This window comes from Thalia democratica, chromosome 5 (assembly GCF_965202585.1).
Source record: "Thalia democratica chromosome 5, ktThaDemo2.hap1.1, whole genome shotgun sequence".
Taxonomy (NCBI): Eukaryota; Metazoa; Chordata; class Thaliacea; order Salpida; family Salpidae; genus Thalia; species Thalia democratica.
Window position 1 is genome coordinate 52,883,900 of NC_139169.1, and position 21,183 is coordinate 52,905,082.

Consider the following 21,183-nt stretch of genomic DNA (forward strand, 5'->3'; position numbering starts at 1 on the left):
AGTTTCTCACCCTTATTACATTTAATTCAACAGGTTTCAATTAATGAAAAGAAGCCAGATTATGATTAGTAAGAATGTAAAAGCATATCTATGTAAAACGAAGTTTAAAAGAATAAAATCTGCCTGCATAGTTCTACAATGCTATTCTAGAATGCTAAAGGTCAAGGAATAATATATATTTTCTAGTTTAAAAGAAAATTAAACATACTTTATACAACAGGCTAAAAATGAGCTGCGTAGGTTGCAGCTAGAGAAACGAAAAATTGAAGCTGTAACTGTTATTTCGAAACACTACAGGGGATATTGTACTCGAAAAGAGTACAAAAAATTTTTTAGGGCACATGCTGGAAAGATTATCTGCAGTTTTCTTGAAAAATACACAGTTAGTATGAGTTTAATGACAATTAAAGTTTTGACTATTTGGACTCTGATACTTAAATCTACGATTTATCAAATTCCGACAACAACGTATAAATTTTACTTGTTGCTATTTTAATTTCATATTCACTTTATTCGGTTTGTCAGGGTTGCCAAAAAATCTGAAATCCTGTAATGTAACAAATTAAGGAAAAAACAAACCAGCAATTTGAGAAGTTAAAAGAAAAATGGAGTTTCGCATAAAGTTTACTAAAAAAAATAGAATTTTAAGCAATTTTTACATGTAAAATGATGAAGTTAAATCAAGTACAAAAAATCTATCATATTCAAAAAAAATGTTTGTACCATTTCGAATTTTATTTATTATTATAACATATTCAAAGTAGCATTACATTAGCTATTCAATGTTTTTATACTTATTAAGACAGTTTTTTACCTAAAGTTTTTTTTTATACTAGTAATGGACAAAAAACTGTATATTCAAAAACCTTTGGCAACCCTAGGGTGTTTAGTTTAGTAACTCTTTTTTTAATAATCACACTACACAATCTTTAATTAACTAAATTAAAACTTATTTACTTTTTTCACAATTTAATCTTATTTTATAGAGTTTTAATTAAGCTACAAGATGCTTTTTATAGATTTTTAAATTCAAAATAATTTTTGAGGTATAGGAGGTAAAAGTCGGAGGCGACAATAAGTTCCTTATGTGAAAGGGCAAACTAAAACAGCGAATAACTAGAAATCACTAAAAATCTATCTTCTCCTACGTTTTTTAGATAAATACCTCAAACTTTAGGAAATGTTCCTTGCAATATTAAGAAAATTCTGTCGAAAAGAATTAAAAAAAATTAAGAATTATGACAAAAAATCGACAGAAAAACTTTTTTTGTGAATTTTATTAATGAAATTTTAATTTCTTTTTTATTCTTTCTAAATATATGAAAAAAAATTAAATTTTTTTAAATATTGCAAGGAACTTTTCCTAAAAGTTTGAGCTATTTATCTCAAAAAATGTAGGAGAACATAAATTTTTAGTACAAAAGTCTTTTTTTGCCGTTTTAGTTTAAGCCTCCCATAAAGAGCCTATTGCCGCCTCAGAATTTGACCTGCTATATCTCACGAGTTATTTTGAATTTTTTAAATCTGTAAAAAGCATCTTGTAGATTAGTTATAAGTCTTTAAAATAAGATTAAATTGTGAAAAAAGTGGTTTACCTCTCTATGCCCTTAAGAACTCACTTAAAAATTGTATATAAACGTTTATTTTATTAAAGAAATTCTAATTTTCTTTATAATGTTTAAGTTTGGTGACCTTTGTTGAAAAAAACTTAAGATAGCCACACACTGACGCTAGTTTAAGATTATTTGAAAAACTAAGGCTGACTCAAACTAGTTTTTTTGTTATATTTTAAATTTGGTTTAGTTGATTCAGTTTTAAATACTTTGATATTATAAAGTCAACTTATTTTTTACCATTTCATTTATCTAAGTTTACAGTGTTGCTTTTAGTTATTAGTTTAATATTTCTGTTTGGAGGCTAGCTCTACTTGTTAGAACAAAGGTAAATTTAATAGCCTAATGTGAACGTAAAGTGTGAAAGGATAGATTCACAGTCTTGCTATAATTATTAAAAAATAAAGTTTTAATATATATAAGTCAAAAGCAGCTGTTCTCAACGTTTTAAATATTTTGCACTCAGTAGATAATTTAGTTTGAAACAAAAAAAAAGAAGCATTTTAAAGAATTTGTTAATAAATATGAAAAATTAAACAAGACTGATTTTGAATAAACTAAATATATTTTTAAGATCAAAAATTAATCTGTGCACACTTAAATAAATCATATACGTACTGAGTTAAAGACAATTGCGCCAAAGGCTTACTAAGGCTAATTTTTGCTCAAGCCAGCTAGTTTTTCACCCTCAAAGTTATCTTTCCTATTAACAACCCAGTTGAAGTGTGTTGATTCGTTGACACACAGAAACATATGTTGGTAGAATAAAGGAAGATTACTGTATAATTTGCATTTAAATATATAATTTTAAAATTAGTTTTCCTGTTTCTTTCAATTGTTTATTCTAGTATACTTTTAGGGCTCGTCTCACAATGAATTCTTAAGTGAAATTAAGATATATTAAATTTATGGTCATCATCAAATAGTAAATAAAATAGAGTTTAGAAAAATTTATGTAATTAGAAATTATTTTAGCGTAATATGCTACTTAAAAATATTAATCTACCGGATCTGAATCTCATTTTCAGAAGTTTCATCTATACATTTAATATTTTAAACTGGTTTAATATTCAAGGACATCATTAATTAGTTAAGTAGTGTAATTTAACGTCTATTTTTCAGTTTTGGTTATGTAAATTTACGAAACTATTCTTATTTATATTGTTTAGTGGTTTTATAGTAATATACTTAAATAACTAAAAAATCACATACAATATGTTTTTATTATTGTTTTAACTAATTATAAGTTCAAAAATTGTATTCAGTGGAAAAGTAAGTTTGATAAACTAAGACACCTTATGTCTTGGCTCTCTGTGCTGTTTTTTCTACTTAAGCATTGTCTACAGGTTTACAAATATTTGATGAATGTGAAGTCGGGTTTACCAGGGGAATCCCCTACTGATATAAGCTGGCCATCAACTAATTTAAAATGTTTCGAAAAAACAAATAACCAGCTAAAATTATTATTTCATCAAAACAGAGTTAGCTTTGTTAATTTTTTATTAAGTAAACTTTCTATTAGTATACGTATGAATAAAACCATTATAACATGCTTATAACATAAATAAGTTTATCCTAAAAATTTTGTTCTAAACAAAAATATTACTAAAAAAATGATATTTGGTAAAATTACTTTTTAAATTTTCATAAGATGATACGCTTGGCATATTTCCATCTAATTATATTTTTTTAAAGCATGTTAAGGTCATAGGACGGGTACCATATATTTTTACACGTTGATCTTATTTTAAAGATCTTTAAATTAGCTAGCAGTTGCTTTTTACCGTTTTGAAAAATACAACTCAAATTAATTTTTCGAGATATAAGAGTATAAAGTCGGATAGTTCAATAGGTTTCTTATGGAATGACCAAAGTAAAAAAGAAGAAAAAAAATATTAAAAATCTATTTTCTCTCACAGTTTTTAAGTAATTGTTCTAAAAGCTTCTCAGTTTAATCTTAACTTAATAATAAATATACGTATTGTCTGAATTATTTTAATTTGAGTAAAATGTTTATTTAAAATAAAACCTTTTTTTTATGGTCATAAAGCTCTTAAACTCATATTTTGATAAACCGTTACAATATTTTTTTTCTCTTAATGCAAGGAAAAGTTCCTGAATTTTCAAGTTAGTTAGTTGATTACAAATAATTTATTAGTCATAAAGTTTTATGCAGAAACTACTTTTCAATGGTGAACACTTTTAAAAGACTATTTTAAAGATATATGAGTTTTTAGTTACTTGTCTGTCTTATGAATTACATTAAATTCATTAATTCCTTTATTATTTAAATAACATAATTTTAATTATCTTAATGTTCTATATACCAGGTTGCCAAAAAACCTGGAATTTGACAATTTAGGCTTAAAAAACTTGAAATTTTGAACATAAATCACTAAAAAACATGGAATTTTAAACAACTTTTACATTTTTAGTAATAAAGTATGTCGTATACACAAAATTTTTTGTGATCTCAAACATTTTTTTATAAAAAAAAACTTAAAAAAAAGCTTTAACATATCTTTTCAATGTCGTTATATACTATTTAACACAGTTTTTTACCTTAGACTTATTTTTTACTAAAAATAGATCCTACAATATGTAATTTTAAAAATCTGGAGAAAATTTGCCAAAAACTTTTGGCAATCTTGTATATAATACAATGTAATCTGGAATTATATAAGAACATTTGAATCGTTTTAAAACTAAATTGTCAAATTATCCTAGATTTCATCAAGAAAAAAAACCTAAAAAGACCTAAAAAACGAAAAAAAAATATTCCTAAACCTAAGTTATCAGACTTGTAACAGTAATTTTACATGATTTTGCTACATGCTAATGCCTGCAAAAATAGTTATTTATGAAAATTTTATTTTGAAACTAAAAATCAAATTGTATTTTAATTGAAATTGCTTTGTTTCCTTTTTTTTTTAAAGACTCAGTAGCTATGATATAGCTTTTAATCAATAAAGAAAACAATAATTTTTGATAAAAAAAAATTAATTCAATTTAAATAGAAGTTTTTTGCTTTATCGCTTAATAAAAGTTTAATTGAAATGTAGATGTCAACATTGCAATTATACACTTTCAAAACAATCTTAAACATAAAAAATATGTTTGCGATTTTATTTAAAACTATTTTTATCTACAAAGCATTTACAAGAAGTTAGAATGCCAATATATTCTGGATTTAATTCAAATCTACCTTAATTTCTGTTTAAAACAAAAAATAATGCAGACATTATTAGCATGTAGCAACGACATGTGGAACTGCTTTTACAAAAAGTATTTTACTTAAGTTCTAAGATAATTTTTTAAATGATGAGTTCGAAGCAATTTCTTGATGAAATCTAGGACTAATCAACATTTGAGTATCAAATAAATTAAATAATTGATATTTTTTATTAGCAATCCACTGTGAAACATGTGTTTTGAAAAAAAGTCTGAAATTTCCTATTTTCATAACTAATGTTATTTAAAAAACTCGAAATTTAAGTTTTTTGGAAATTTATACGATATTTTGGAATTATGATAAATTGGTTTAAATTTAACAAATATAATAATAATAGTTAGTATGTAGTTACTAGTGGTTTCGTTGTTAATGATTAGTTTGTAACATAAAATGTCGATTAAATAATTGTTTTTTTGTAGATTCTTAATATTTTTTAATTAGTAAGTTAAAATAAGTATTTGTATTTTTTTACATATAGAAGTATTTCTAAAAAGATTATTTTTAAGAATGTTAAAGCATAAGTTTTTTACAGTGTAGAAAATTTCGCTTAAAAATGAGTTCTTCAGATCAAGTGAAGATGAAGGAAAAACTATTTGCCAGTGAACAATTTAAAGGTAGTTTAAAAAAATTAAGCTTCATAAAGTATGCCGCAGTTGAAAAATTTAAAACCTTGAATTTAAAAAAGTATTTATATAACTAATGTGTGTTTTTAAAAATAAATAATTTAATTTAAGATGGATACTTAATTAGATTGTGTTTTTAAAAGTAACCTTTAATTAAAAAAAATGAAACAGGTAAAAAGTTAATATACCCTTTGTCTGTCAACAAACAGTTTAAAGGTGACTATGTTGGATTAAGCAGCAATGAAAAGTTTTCCAACTACCAAATTATATTTTCTGGTGAAGGCTTCAAAATACACAGAAGCTCAGCTAAAGTTTTTTTCTTTTTATATAATAAAAATTTTAAGATGAAACAGACTAAAAATAAATGTTTAGGAATTAAATACCATATCAATTATGCTTTAAAGCTTTTTAGGCCAAAAAGTGAGTTAGGCATTTTTTACATGTTGATCTTATTTTAAAGACCTTTAACTTAGCTTGCAGTTGCTTTTTATTGTTTTGTAAAATTCAAATTAGTTTTTGAGATATAAGGGTACAAAGTCGGAGAGCTCAATAGTTTCCATATGGATAGAAAAAAGACTATTTCATTAAAAAATATCTTCTACGTTTTTAAAGGAATCTTTCTGAAACTTTCTTAATAAAATCTTAGCTAAATAAAAAACATTTGTATATAAGGATTTTTTTGAGTAAAAAAAAAAAAAAACTTTTTTTGTAAAGTTCACCATATTGTTCTTAATTTTTTTTTTTGAAATTCTTACAATATAAATTTATTAATAATGCAAGAAACATTTCCTGAAAGTTTAAGGTCAATCGATTTAAAATGAAAGAAAAATAAATTTCAAGAAAATTTTTTAAAGTTCCGTGAAAATCGGTAATGATAAAGTTTTCCTCCATACGTTTGTATTGGAAATTTTTTACACAACTGACAATATCTCAAAAGTAAAAATTTTTATATACTGTGAAATATATCTTATAGTATATAATTATAGCTTTCATATATAATCTAATTATAGTTTATTTAAAAAAAATGTTGGAACCACTATAAACTTAAGTAAATTTAAAATAAAATTTATACCATTCTTTAAAAATAAGATCTCTATATTGTTACTATTTACAATATTATGCTTTTGTTATCAGAAACAAACAAATGATAGATTAAAAAAAGCTTTAAAAACTGTACTATATTTTAAACAGTTTGTGAACATAATAGTCGCATTTTCAAGTTTGGAACTGTTGTTGATTGATGTGAAAACAATGAAAACAAAGCATATTGTCAAGCTTTCTAATATCAATATGGTTTCAATGAGTAGACATAATGATTCGATGATAGTGTTGCATCTAGAAAAAGTTAGATTAGTTTTAACTTTTAAAATAGTTAATGAAGTTTTTGCGTAAATAGCCTGCCTGCTTCAAACTCATTTGTATCAATGGAATGTATTGAAAACCAACTGTTTTTGTACTCAAATACTTAATTAGACTGACCAAGTTTTGCTGCCTCATAAATATGGACTGTACAGATGTATCTAATCTGTAAAAGACTAAAGCACATTAGAAAAAATCATGCAAAAAACATGTATTCAAATGTATTTAACAGACATAAATTTCTTTAAAAAAACAAGCCAGTATTTATTTCGGCCATCATCAACGAGGACGAAACCGGTCGTAGGATTGTCTCGGATGCTGTTGTTGTTGATCTTGCGGTGAAGTTCATTGTTTATTATTCAAAAAAACAAATATAAAATTTTATCTGTAAGTAAATAATAGGTATAAACATTTACAATTTGTAGTTCAAATTAATAAATTAATCATATGAGCTTACTTATGTTATAAATTATTATTAATGTAAGTGTTCAAAAATAAGTAATAAAACATTGATAATGTTTTTTAACATTAAAAAATACATAGTTTTTGCTGTTTATTTCAAGGTACATTAATTATTCTTATACTCCTTACAGCTGTTCATATTTTATAAGCAGCTGTTCATATAGAGTATTTGCGTACAAAAACAGTTATTTTGGTTTTACTACAGGCTATGCTTGTTTAGATCTTTAGGACTTAATGCCTTATAACGGCAATTTCATTTATTTAAAATGTTCTGTTAGTCTGCTAAACTGAAACATTATTTTATATTATTATTTATATTTTATATTTTAATAGAATTATAAAAAAAAAAATTACTAGGAATCATAACTTGTAACACACTTTTTTTAAGAAGTTGTAGGTTTAAGTATAGCAAGTTGTATAATATTAATTTTATTGAGTTTGTCACTCAATCAATCTTACCTTATAGTTTTGTATATATATTATTTGTTTCGTTATATTTTAGTACTTTTATTGTTACATGTCAAACATTTCTGGGAAAGGTTTTTTAATTCAATCAATTGAATTTTAAAGTTTATTTATTGACGTGATTTAAGCTATGTAGTCTTAACCTTGAAACATTAAAGTTGGTAAGTATTTTGATATGAAAAGAAATGTCAATATTTATCACGTTTTATTTATTAATGTAACTTGTTTTAAATCAAACAATTTAAAGTTCTCGACTTAAATGTCTTTAAGGAGATTTATATTCAATATTTATTTCAACAGTTTATTACAAACAAAACAATGTTTCACTCCTATACTTGCATATAGGAGATCCTCAGTTGTTGTAAATAGGTCTGAAAAAATTTTTTGAACAAAATAAATGGAAGTGAAACAAAAATAAAAATTAAAAACTAATGGTTTAAGAGCAAAAATAAATCTTAAATATACTAAACTTAAGTAAAAAAATTTTTTTAGTTTATGTTACGCTTTTAAGAGTTTTGTTGGTAAGATAGACAAAAAAAAAATATAGTGCTATATACGTTAAAATAGTAAAAATTTAATTAAACGTTTTATTTATGAATAATTAAGTATGGCTTTACATTAAATAATCAAGAAGTATAGATTAAAAGAAATATATAGTTTGTAATATACGTTGATGATTTTTATAAATTAGAAAGATATTTAATTACTTGTTTACTAAACAAACACGATATTTTGTTACAAATCTATCTGCTAATTTTCTAATTTAGTTTTTATGAGTTTGTAAATTTAAACTTGTTTGTATACTTAAAATTTACAATAAGGTACTTACTAAATTTATTATATTGTGGATAGTTTTAGATTTATTAACTTCCATTTTCAAATAACATTTTAAGCAGCTTAATGGTGTGATGTTTTAGTTTTGTTTAGTATTTTGAACCACTCCTTAAGTCAAAAGTAAAATATGTTGCTGTTAAGTTATTGTTTAGTCAATATTTGAGTTGACCGTTTATAATTTTTGTTATTTTTGCATGTCATTGTTCCTCGTATGGTCTTAGTTTGAATGATTTAAGTTTTATTGTTCGGTGTAGTTTAAAAATTTTTAAGCTGTATACACTTCATTTTATACTTTAAGTAACAAATTTCCTTTGTTTTATCCTAAAGTTTAATGCCTTTGTTTTTCGTTATAATTGATCTTAATATATATTTAAGGAATGTAAAACATTGCTTGAATTAAAAATTTATAAAAAATAGTTCTAATTTTTGCTATAGGTTTTGGAAAACTCCTTTAATTTTTTTTTATGTTTTAAAACGTAAATGAAATAGTAAAAACAAAATGTAAATGTAATTTTCGACTACTATTAATTAAAATTAAAACTCAAAAGTGTAAGAGAATTTTTTTAATATATTTAATTTTAACAATGCATTTTTTAAAAATACAATCGTTCAGTAAAGTTTTTATAATCTTCTATATATTTCCAAAATTCTAATTAAACTTAAAAATAATCATAAAAATATAAAAAGTGTTAATTATTAAGTAATTTATAGTCCAGAAATTTTGTTTAAAGTTGTGCGAATTCCTTGAATAGAAGTTTTTAGATATTTGGTAGATTTTATAAAATCTCTTTGTGTTATAAACATGTAACAAATAGTTACTTAAAATTTTTTTTAAGTTATTTAAAGTTAAGTATTATTTTAGCATAATAAAAAAAAATCAGGTTTAAATTTTCTACTTATAACTAAGATAAATTCTCAGGATCAAAGAGAAGCACGAAAAGGAGATGTTATACTAAATGTAAAAAACGCTATTGAGTTTTGCACAAAAATATCCATGATCACAAATGAGTCCATAAAAATTAACATCGCTGACAAGTAAATAACCAAAGTTTATTATAATCAAAATCTTTTGAAAATTTTGTTAGTTACATTAGAACAAATTTTTAGTTTTGCACATTATAGTTGATCATATGAAGTATTTTTAAAATTTATTTGTTACTTTTCAAGTTAGTTTTTAAACTAAATTAAACAAACTAATCATTATATGTCATAGCTACAATTAAAATATACATTTTGTATAGATATACTTTTTTGCTCAGGCTAAATTTGTAACTACTATTAAGTAAATTTCTTAATCTAAGTTTAAATGCTGTTAGTTAATAGGATAAATTGCTAAAGAGTACAAGTTTGCAAATAGTTTTCAACCAAATTTAGTTAAACTGAACAATTTTTTGTTGATTCAATACTTGATCAGCTTTAGATAATAACTGTTTAGCTTAATTCGTTTTAGAATCAAATACGCAAGTATACTATGGTGCTTATTTTTACAGCTACTTTTGATTTTCCAGCTGGATTTTTTTTTTTGGAAATATCATAAAATAACTCTGTGCAAAATTTTAGATGATTTTAAAAAATTTTCACCTTGGACAACCGATTTTCTAAAAACCACCCCAATGCAAAATGTATGGGATCCGAAAATTGCGACCTTGGAGTTTTGAGCTTAATTTTTTTTACATGTGGCTAATTGTCACACAAACACAATGTGAACAATTTAAAACGAATTAAATAAAGATTTATGGTGGAATTTCTTGTTTTTAGAAGAAAAAAAAACTGGTATTCAAAAAAAGTTACAAAAAGTGATAAAAATTACGTAAAATCAAGAAATTCCACTATAAAACTTTTTTTTAATCGTATTAAATTGTTCACAGTGTGTTTGTGTGAAAACTAGCCACGTGTAAAAAAGATTTTAGCTTATAACTCCAAGGTCATAAATAAAAATAAGCACCCTAGTATACATGCGTCGTGCTTGTTTAGTCTAGTAACTTTATAAAATTTTATTGCTGACAAATTTTAAATAGTTTAAAATTACATCGTATCAAGTTTTAAAATTTCGTTTATACCAAAACATGTTTTTGAAAAGGTAAAATCAAATATTTTAATTAATATTTTGATACAAAAAAAAAAAAAAAGTTGTTTACTTATTTCAATTACAAAAATTAATTCGTTTTTGAAGTTTAATTTTGAAATAAGTCTATTTTATAGCTTGAAAATTACTTATAACCAATGAAAATTATATTATGATATTAATTAGTTAAGGTACTCTATTAAATAGTGTACTTTTCTTTTGAATAAATTACTTAATACCTAACAAACAGGGTTAAACTAAATTGTAAGTCAATTGAGAATATTTTCTTCAAATTGGAGTCCTCAAACCCAAGCAATCTACCTTCTCCAGTAGTTAAAAAAGTCAAAAGCACGATCAATGTTACCAACTTTCAAGAATAATAGAAGTATATAAGAAGAGTATAAGTTTTTTTCTTGACAGTTTTTTAGTATAAAATATTTAAAACATTAGTTATTATTTTTCAATGCTTTTGCAGCAATGAACTCTGAAAATATCCATAAAAGAAATATTATAATTGATATGTATATTATATAGTTCTGAAGAAAAAAAATATTATTTTTTTCAATGGTCCAGAATTAAAAAAAAATAATATGTTGTGAAGGTTTTTTTTAATGTTGTTGAATAATAGTGTAAGTTCTTATTAAGTTTTAATTATGAAATAATATTTTTTTTTAAATATCGTCGTTTTAACTATATTCATGCATACTCCAAATCTATTATGCTGTATTAGTTACATTTAAAAATTTATGATAGGTTGTATTGTGATTTTAAAAACAATTTACTTTGTGGTATCTAATAATTTTGAAATAATATTTCTGATCTACCTTAAATTCAACTAAAGATGTTTCTGCTTTGAGATTAATTCACATACACAAATGTAATGACAAACCCATATACAGTGGAATAATGTTTTACTAATTACGTAAAGTTTTTAAACTTAACGCTTATTATGATAATTTTTTATTTATGAACTACTATTATGAAGTACTTTAAATTAATTTTGAGCCGCAGTTTTAGTTCCAAGTTTTTTATTAATACAAAAGATAGCTGACCAACCCTTTGTTAATTTATTTTACTAATTTGAGTTTTTAACATTAAAATCATTTGAAAAGTTTTTTTAATGTTTTTACAATCATTTTGATTTCATAAGCTTAGATGTGAAGGATCTTAAAATAAAGACTTTTCTTGAGTTAAAAGATATAATAACTAGTTTTAAATTGGTCAATTAGCTTTCTATCAAAAAATTCTTACATACCATAACAAATAATTCTAGTATTTCAATTGTTTACCTTTAGATAAATGTTCTACCTGAAATATATGTTCATATAAAATATCTTATTTCATTTATTAACAGTTTTCAATTATGTTACGTACTTTTATATCATTTAATTTTATTCTATTTTAATTCTTATACACAATAAACTTTCATATATGCGATTTTTTGCTTAATTTATTATTTTAATATTTGCTAGTTTATCTTAAGTTAACAAACAAAAGTTTTAAGTAATGTTAGTAATTGAAAACAAATTTCTTAAAAAGATAAAAATATACATGGAGGAAAATTGCCACTATTATTTTTCTTAAATTACTTTTCAAGTTTTTGTTTTCGAGGTATTGCTTTTTATGCAATTGCTCTAGAGTCTAGTCTAATAAAATATTTATTAAGGGATTTTTTTTTTATGAAGCTGAAGGGTTTAGAAAAACATCACTTTATTCTAAGAACAGATATCCTAAAAGTTTTTGGCAGTCATTTAGAGAAAAAAGCTTAATAATGTTACTCTGAAAAAATATCTAAAAGTTCTGTTTTTTAATATTATGTTGTTCTACTTTTACCTTTCCTTTTTCCAAATATAATGCTGTTTGATCTAAATTAAGAAAAAAGACAGCAAATTATCTATGATAACCTACAAGTAGTTGTTATTACTAAAACTTGTATTTATATGGTAACAGTTGTTAAAACAAAGAAACACGTTATTTTTTAATTTAAATTCACTTGGATGCAAGAGTTGAATGCGGATAAATTAGTTGTATAAAAGGATTCAGCAATCTTTTACAAGTGACAACTAATTTACTAAAAAAAGCTTACGCACAATCGCTTTTTGAATAGCATGCTACTTGAATTAAAATATCTTTTAAGACTCGAATTTGTAGTGAAGTTTCCTTTGTATACACCGATTACAGACTAAGAAGACATATTCCCGTATTTATAATAAGATCAAAAACTAGTTTGTTATGTACATATTATAAAGCTAAAATATACGTAACAGGCCAAAAATTTATGGTTTGAAGGCATGTTTAGCCGCACTTTGCCGACCTGTATTGTGTACTATTTTTCTAAACGTTACTAACTATTGTTATTGTTGTTACATTAGTATGTAAAACATACAGTATGTTAGTAGCAACAAATTACGATATACGTAGAAAATCGTGGTTTAATTTTAAAAGTATGCGTGGCGTTTCAAAAACGTGAGTATAAATATTTAGTATTTAATAAAGTTATTTTTCTCTAATGTTTTTTTTGTAAAAAAAATTTTGCTTGAAAAGGTCATCTGAACAATCTGAAAAAATATTGAAATCATGAAGGGCACATTTTTTCGTGCACCAGGTCCTAGTACCAAATATTTTAGCGCCATTTTTTTTCGTTCAGTAAGCAATTGTATACAAGCTTCAGCATAGTTTCAAATTAAATTTGAAAACAATATTAAGAGAACTTTATTTTAAAAGCTACTTTTAGATTAAAACTAACCTATCTTAAGCTCTTTAAGCAAATTAATATTAATTGAACTTTTAAATAATATTTGAATAGTTTGGCTTTGATACTGATTTTAACTAAAAAAATTAAATATAACTCAATCATTTTCGAAAAAAGTTTAATATTTAATTTCCTTTAGGGCATCCTCAAAATAATATTGCTAAAAACTATTATATTAAAAATATTATATGAAAAATATTATAGTGTAATTTTAGTTATACAAAATGAATTTGAAAAGTCTAGCTAAAAATAGTTACGTCATTAAGTATAGAAGTCTGTTTAGAAAAAGTTTGAAACACAGAACTATACTAAGCTAATTTGAGGCAATTTATAAGACAAAGTTACTAAAACAAAAACATTTAAAATAGTAGAAATTTTTACCTGAAACTAGACTAAATAAAAACCACATTACAAAAAACGACAACAATATTACTACTAAAAACAGGCTATTTATAAAGTTTTAAACTGTAAAAATCTCTTTGTTTGCAAATTTTTGGCTCGTGAGTTCTAATAAACAAAGATTCTAGAACTGAAAGATGGTAGGTGTTTCTAGCTCTAGATAGAATTTCGAACCTATTATCCAGATAGCTCTCGGCACAAACAGGGTTGTTGAGGAGGTGCTGATGAATAGATGACTGTTCACCTTTAGGCTTCACGTCGTCATTAAAAATAAACCTTTTTAGCTTTGTTTATAAACGTTTCACTTGATGAAGTGTTAAATATTTGTTTAGATCAGTTGTACAATTCTGAATTAATTCCGCCTCCTTTCCCAAGATCTGTTTGCAATGATATGTATGATGCTATGTATGGCCACGAAAAATGTACAATTTAGTTTTAATAATCTCATGTTTCTTCAAATTGACGGCGTAGCGATGGGAAGCCCTTTAGGCCCTATTCTTGCTAACATTTTTGTCGGTTACTATGAAAGTAGTCTTTATTCATTAGATAACAGTAAGCCACTTGTTTATCATAGGTATGTCGATGATGTTTTTGCTATTTTTACTTCAAAAAACAATGTCAATAACTTTTTTATTTTGTTAAATAAGATGCACAAATGCATAGTTTTTACCGTTGAAGAGGAAGTTTCCGGTAAAATTTACTTCTTAGACATTAACATTATTAGAAACAGCATTAACACCTTTTCTACTTCTGTGTACAGAAAAGAAAATTTTAGTCCACACTACATTTCCTGGAGTTCGTTTTGTCCCACCAAACAAAAATTGAAGTTCATACAATGCATAAATAACAGAGCTTTTTTAATTTGAACGGCTGATTGTTTGGATCTTTAATTTGACAACATCTACAAAGTTTTTCGCTCACTAGGTTACCCCGAAACAGTCATCAAGAAAAAATTAAGGCAACTCATCCTTGCCAAGTCCTACCTCCGCCTTCCTTATATGGGTGAAAACTCAATAAGACTGGCTAAGCAAGCTTCATTAGCTATAAAATCCACCTTTAACAGCGTTTCGCTAGGTGTTGTATACAACACCAACTGCCCGCTTAACGGAATTGTGAAAGATGCCACACCTACCCATGATTTGAGTAATGTATTATACATAATTAAGTGTCATTGCGGAAGTAACTACGTTGGTCGAACATCTCAACGTTTCCACGTCAGGCGAGAGCAGCATGTCACGAAAAATCTAAAAAGGTTTGGTTTTAATGACGACGTGAAGCCTAAAGGTGAACAGTCATCTATTCATCAGCACCTCCTCAACAACCCTGTTTGTGCCGAGAGCTATCTGGATAATAGGTTCGAAATTCTATCCAGAGCTAGAAACACCTACCATCTTTCAGTTCTAGAATCTTTGTTTATTAGAACTCGCGAGCCAAAAATTTGCAAACAAAAGAGATTTTTACAATTTAAAACTTTATAAATAGCCTGTTTTTAGTAGTAATATTGTTGTCGTTTTTTGTAATGTGGTTTTTATTTAGTTTAGTTTCAGGTAAAAATTTCTACTATTTTAAATATTTTTGTTTTAGTCTTATAGAATACCTCAAATTAGCTTAGTATATAATATTTTCAAACTTTTTCTAAACAGACTTTTATACTTCATGACGTAACTATTTTTAGCTAGACTTTTCAAATTCATTTTATATAATGTTAATAGTTTTTAGCAATATTATTCTGAGGATGCGCTAGACGAAATTAATAAACTTTTTTCAAAAATAAGTGAGTTATGATTAAATTTTTTAGTTAAATAATACTCATACAACTTTACAGGATTGCAACAGATTTTTTGAAAACTTTCTTCAAGTTTTCTGATATTTTTAAAGGTTTGTAAAAGAACAAGGTTTTAGGTCTTCTTTTAGTTTAAAATTAAATTTAAGGTAAAACGTCGTCTTAAATAGTATGACAAAAAGAATGAATACTGTAAACTTACATAACGTTCATTTTTTTTGAATAAAATTTTTAATGAAAAAATAAATTAACTTTATGTTAAAATTTTCGTACCAACTCAAAATTAAGGTTTAAATAATTTGAAATTTAGTGTTTTTTGTTATTTTGTTTGAAATTACAGTTTTTTTTTTTTGTTTTTAAATATCCAGGTTTTCTTTTGCTTACCATTTTAAAGTCAAGATTTTTCCAGGTTTTTTGGCAACCTAAAATTTAACAAATGTTAGTCTTTAGTTCTAGTTTTTAAAACTATAAGTTGTTTTTTTAAGTTAAAACCAACAGTTAGTACTTTCTAACACTGTCTAAAATTTTAACATTAGCTGCTTAGACTTTTTAAATATTTATTCGTACATATAATTTTGGTTTGTCTGAAAAACTTTATCAGTAGTAAGTATTTACTAAAACGAAATACAAGTTTATAATCATATATTTTGTTTAGTTTTATAACTTTTAGTCAATAGTTGACAATTAATTATAATTCTCATTTATTTTCTTCTGTTTCTTAAGTGGTTTCTATTTTCCATCAGACTACTGTATATAATAGACCGTCGTTTGTCGCTGTCATTTGACCCTCTCACTCTTCAGTACGGAAAGTCAAGCTTGCAGATGTTCTTAAAATGTTGTGTTTGACGACTGCGTTTACATTTGCAAACGGTCAAACCGCTGTACGAGATATACTTGGATTTCGCTATTCAGCCATTTTTTAAGATGACCAAGCCATCGAAACATGCGCTGGCTAAGAGTAAAGCACATAGTGGTGAGACTAGTATGTCTCAATGGTTATCTTATGTTGCTAGGTAATTGTGTTAATTTTCTTCTTCAAAACATAAGACAATGTCCACGTTATGCTACCTAGGCTGTATCTGATGCTTCTCAAAAGTTTTTAAAGGTTCAGAGTAAAGATTTTTCAGCGTGACAAATAGTTCAAAGTACAACACAAAAAATAGCTTCCTATGTGTTACACAATTTAAGCTAATGGCATTTAAAGACTCACTTAGTCAATATTTTTAAAAGTTTAAAGGAGAGGGGGTAAAAGCTTTATTTTATACATTTTCTACTTTGTTTTTAATTTTTTGCTTTAAATTACTTTTTTTCTACAAAATCATTTTTAAGATTTATTTAAAGTTTTGTCTATTTAAAAAAAAAACATACATTATCAAAAAATTTTTGTTGACATTTTTAATAAAAACGAAAGAAATACAATTTGATGAAATCGTTTTCACACTAGTTTAGTTCTAAAACTTAGCTTTTTTCGAAGGTTTGGTATTACTCATATCCTTCTCCATGGTTCGTAGATTATCTTGAAAATTGTCTTTAATTCTTAAACAAGTTAAAAATTTGTTTCACAATTTAACACCTAGTTCGGCAGGGTCGTTGACAGGACTCATGTCATTTACTTTTACGTCTAATTAGTCTTCGTTTTTAATCCATCGTGCTAAAGGTATGGTAATAAAAGAATGATTACAGCCTAGGATAAAAAAAAACAATAATTAACTTCCAAAAAACTTTATTAGATCCTTTTAGCACAAACAGGTAGTTTAGTTAACACATTCATATTTCTAAAGATTGTGGCCTGATTCTGCCTTGTTTTATTATTTAAAGCATCATAAACCTAAGCTTTGACATATAGAGTGGTATTATAACCGAACCAATTAAGAGGAACTTATTCTTTAACAAATTAGCAGACATGGGGACTCATTTAGTTTAACGGTGAGGTTGCACAAAACTTATCAATATTTTTGTAATAATAAAGTGTGTTTATTAAAACCAAGTCTTTGCCAGGAGCTTTTAAAGTTAGCAATCTAACTGATCCAATAAGAAGTATAAAAATATACGCTAAAATCAGCGAAGCATTTAAATACTTTCAAAAATTGATTTCACAGTTTTTTTACAATGAGTTTTATTTTGAAAGCAAAACTGTTTTAAGAGCGTAGATTACTTTGCTTATACATCTAGCTTTAGTAACAGCTCCTAGACTTCTAATATTCATACAAAAGGAGGGTTTAATGCCAATGTAAATTAGGCCTAATACGAACAACTCTTTATAATCATCACGCAGACGAGACATATTTCAAGGGGCTAATATTTTTCATGAAGTAACATATTAAATAATAAAATGTTTATTACGGTGTCTTTAGATTTAATTCCAATGGTTCCTAAAACTTTTGAAAACTTCTATCTCGAGAGTTTTTGAATTTTTTATAGATAGAGAACAAAAACTTTATCTAGTAACAGCTCTACTATACAATGCTTACAAGCTAGTCTAAATATAGGTTTACCAAGACACTATTGGAATTTTACACAAGCCCCGCGCCTTGTTTTGCAACTTGAAGTGTCAAAAACCATACCATTAATACTGTTTATTTAGTTCAACTTTTTAGAAGACCCTTTACTTCCTTACAAAGTCTTTTGCTGTAATTACTTTTTAAACTGTTTTCTTATAAAAAAACTCCTAGAAGTTTATGTTTTTTTTAAGATAAATACCTACAAACGTTTTTCTTAAAAGTGTCATCCAATGTTGGGTTAATTTTTTCGTCCCAAGGCAACAGAAGGTTTTTTGAAGCTGGCTGTTTTTTTTCTAATAGTTATATAATCTCCTTTAGTTATGCATAACTAAAATTAATAGAACTTTTATTTCGACCATCAATTTCTGTAAACAGAAATAACTGTTGAGAATTAGACCCAACAGGATTTTGTGAAAAGAAGTATATGTTACAATTAAATGACTGTACAAAATACTAACACTTTAGTTAAATAATAAAATGTTTCATTAAAAACAGCTTTACTGCCGCTTATTTGACTTGCACATTATAAGTTTGATTTAATGGTTCTTTTTATTGTTGATTCATTTTATTACTCATTTTCGTAGATTTAATTTCATTGAGCCATTTTCGTCAATTCGATATTTAACTAAAAGAAACACGAAAACCATTAAAAAATAAAGGAAAACTTGAGTAATTCTTCTTGACTCAAAGATTTCAAAACACAATAATTTCATCTTTCGTTTTAAGGTTTATTTTTCACAGAATCTAATAGCTAAATGATATAGATGACTCAAAACTTCCCTTATTTTAAAATGATTGTAGTTTAAATTACAATAAATCATGTTATATTTATTATATATTTTTAACAATGAATATATACAATAAAACAAAAGTATCTGTTTTTATTAACGACAACTGTTTCGACGACAAAAATGTCGATCTCTTATATTTACAACAAAAAAGTGATAACAGCAATCATTGCATATTTTTATATTCAGGGGTCGGCAGGCAGTTGGTGGTCGCGGGCCAAATTTCAAGTTTCCAAAGTCTTCGCGGGCCGCAGTTTTAGTTTTAGTGACATTTGAATAATATTTTGGTTTTAGTTTTAGTCACACTAAAGAAAGGTTTTACTTTTATTCACCATATTTTTTTTAATGACTTTTAGCTATACATAGAATGCCTATTTTATTAATATTTATAAGAATAGAATTTACATTGACTGTTATACTTAAGTGTTAATAAACTATGTACTTTCATAAGCACTTAATAAGTTAAACTTAATACTTTTGTAATTTTACTTACAACCTAACTCTCTATAAAAACCTAACTTGAAAGACAATTTATGGGTTATTTTAATACACTTGTTATAATATCAACCCTTTTTTCATATTTCTAAGAATATTTACTTCAAAAAAAGTTTTTGCGTGTTAAATAATTTACACTCATTAGAAAATTTATTAATTAGTTAACTTAATAAAATTATTACATGTTTGTATTCCAAAAATCTAAAACAAATTCTTTAACATAATTAATTCTCGAAAACTTTAATAAAATATCTTATTAGTAATTAGTATTTTACATGGTTGCCCCTTAAAAAAGCAAAAATGTCTGAGTTGTATCAAACCAGCCTGAGTTTATTAAAAGTTAAAAAAGCTACTAAATAGTTGTTAATCAAGCTTAAATACCTAGTTAAAATATCATCATTATCAAAAAGTAGACAAAATGTAAGAAAAAAAGAAAAAATTACAATCAGTAAACTACACTACAGTCATAAAAACTATTCTGAGAATTGAAAGATTTCTTTAAAGTGATTTAAATAAAAGTTTCACACACACCTGAGTTTTCAAGCTTTTAAAATAGCCTGTTTGTGTAGCAACCCAGTTAAAATAAAGTTCACAACATAAAGAAATAACGAAGGTTATTAACAGTAAATAAATTACATGCCAAAAAAATATAAGTCAGCTGGAATGGACAATTAAGATTCTTAAACAAATTTAACAAAAGTATAAAATTCTATTCAGTCATTAGCGAAGTAGAAAAACTTATTTTTTATTAAGCATTTTAGCAACTCTTTATCTGAAATAAGAATATTGTATTTAAAAATAGTAATTGAAAAATATAAGATGAGCTACAAGAATAAAAAATACGTTAGTTAGGAGTTATTGCGAGAAACGATAAAAAACAAATCACCAAAGTCAGTTTTTCCATAAAGCACATGATTATCTTCAGTAACTACAGAATGATAAGAAAAAATTGTTAAGGCAAATTATAAAGTAGCAAAATTTATTAATTAAAATGAGATACCGTTTATAATTGAAGACTTTTCTAAAGAATTTATGTTGGCGGTAATGAAAAGCTTTTGTTTATTTCTTCAATGACAACTAGACGTCGTGTTTAGGAAATGCATTAAGGTTATAGTCGCATAAATCAAATTAGGACTTTAATCAATCTGTTAATATGAGAGCACTGACAAAAAAACTATTGTTCATATGAGAATTTTTATTAGAGATGTTTTTACTAACTTTGATATTTTAATAGAATTTTTTGGTTTAGTTTCAAAGCGAAGCACAACAATCGGTGAAATTTTACAAGTAAAGGTTGAAAGCACCAAAACAAAGTTTTTGAAAGTACAATTCCTTCTTTTATTGTTAGTAGAAAGTTTAATTTAAGTTGATAAAAATGACTTAACAAATATATCAATATTAAAAAATACTGTTAATCTACTTCAATATATTTTCTAATGAAAAATATTTATTTGGTATGTTTTTTGTGTCAAATCGAAATTTTATTACTTTACAGGTTTTTTCAAAAATTCTCAATTTCAAGTTTTTTTCCAGAACTTTTAAGCATAAGTTTTCAAATTCAAAGCTTTTCCGGGATTCAAGTTTTTTGGCAACACTGATTGTTCACACTTAAATGTACACAAAAATATAAATAGCATTTTAAATTATATTAGCTGCAAGACTTAAAATTTAACATATATTATAGCTCAAACTAACACTGTGGATTGAGCAAAACATACATCATAAGTTTAATTTGCCACTCTTTCAAGCAAAAAAGTCAGCCTGAGTCAACAAAAACATCCTGATATTTTTGTATACAAAAAGCAATTCTAG

General features: G+C 25.3%; 1 protein-coding gene across 1 annotated transcript in view; it reads left to right on the top strand.

Moving 5' to 3' along the window:
- Positions 1–12,090, top strand: part of LOC145835689 (unconventional myosin-Ia-like) — a 43,796-nt gene extending 31,706 nt beyond the window's left edge. Inside the window, exons 19-26 of the mRNA XM_082943384.1 lie at positions 34–160; positions 221–382; positions 2,960–3,094; positions 5,378–5,459; positions 5,640–5,779; positions 6,660–6,812; positions 9,508–9,623; positions 10,904–12,090. Coding sequence (XP_082799510.1) covers positions 34–160; positions 221–382; positions 2,960–3,094; positions 5,378–5,459; positions 5,640–5,779; positions 6,660–6,812; positions 9,508–9,623; positions 10,904–11,033 — 1,045 coding nt within the window. The 3' untranslated portion in view covers positions 11,034–12,090. The remainder of the gene's footprint in view (positions 1–33; positions 161–220; positions 383–2,959; positions 3,095–5,377; positions 5,460–5,639; positions 5,780–6,659; positions 6,813–9,507; positions 9,624–10,903) is intronic.
- Positions 12,091–21,183: the final 9,093 nt, after the last annotated feature.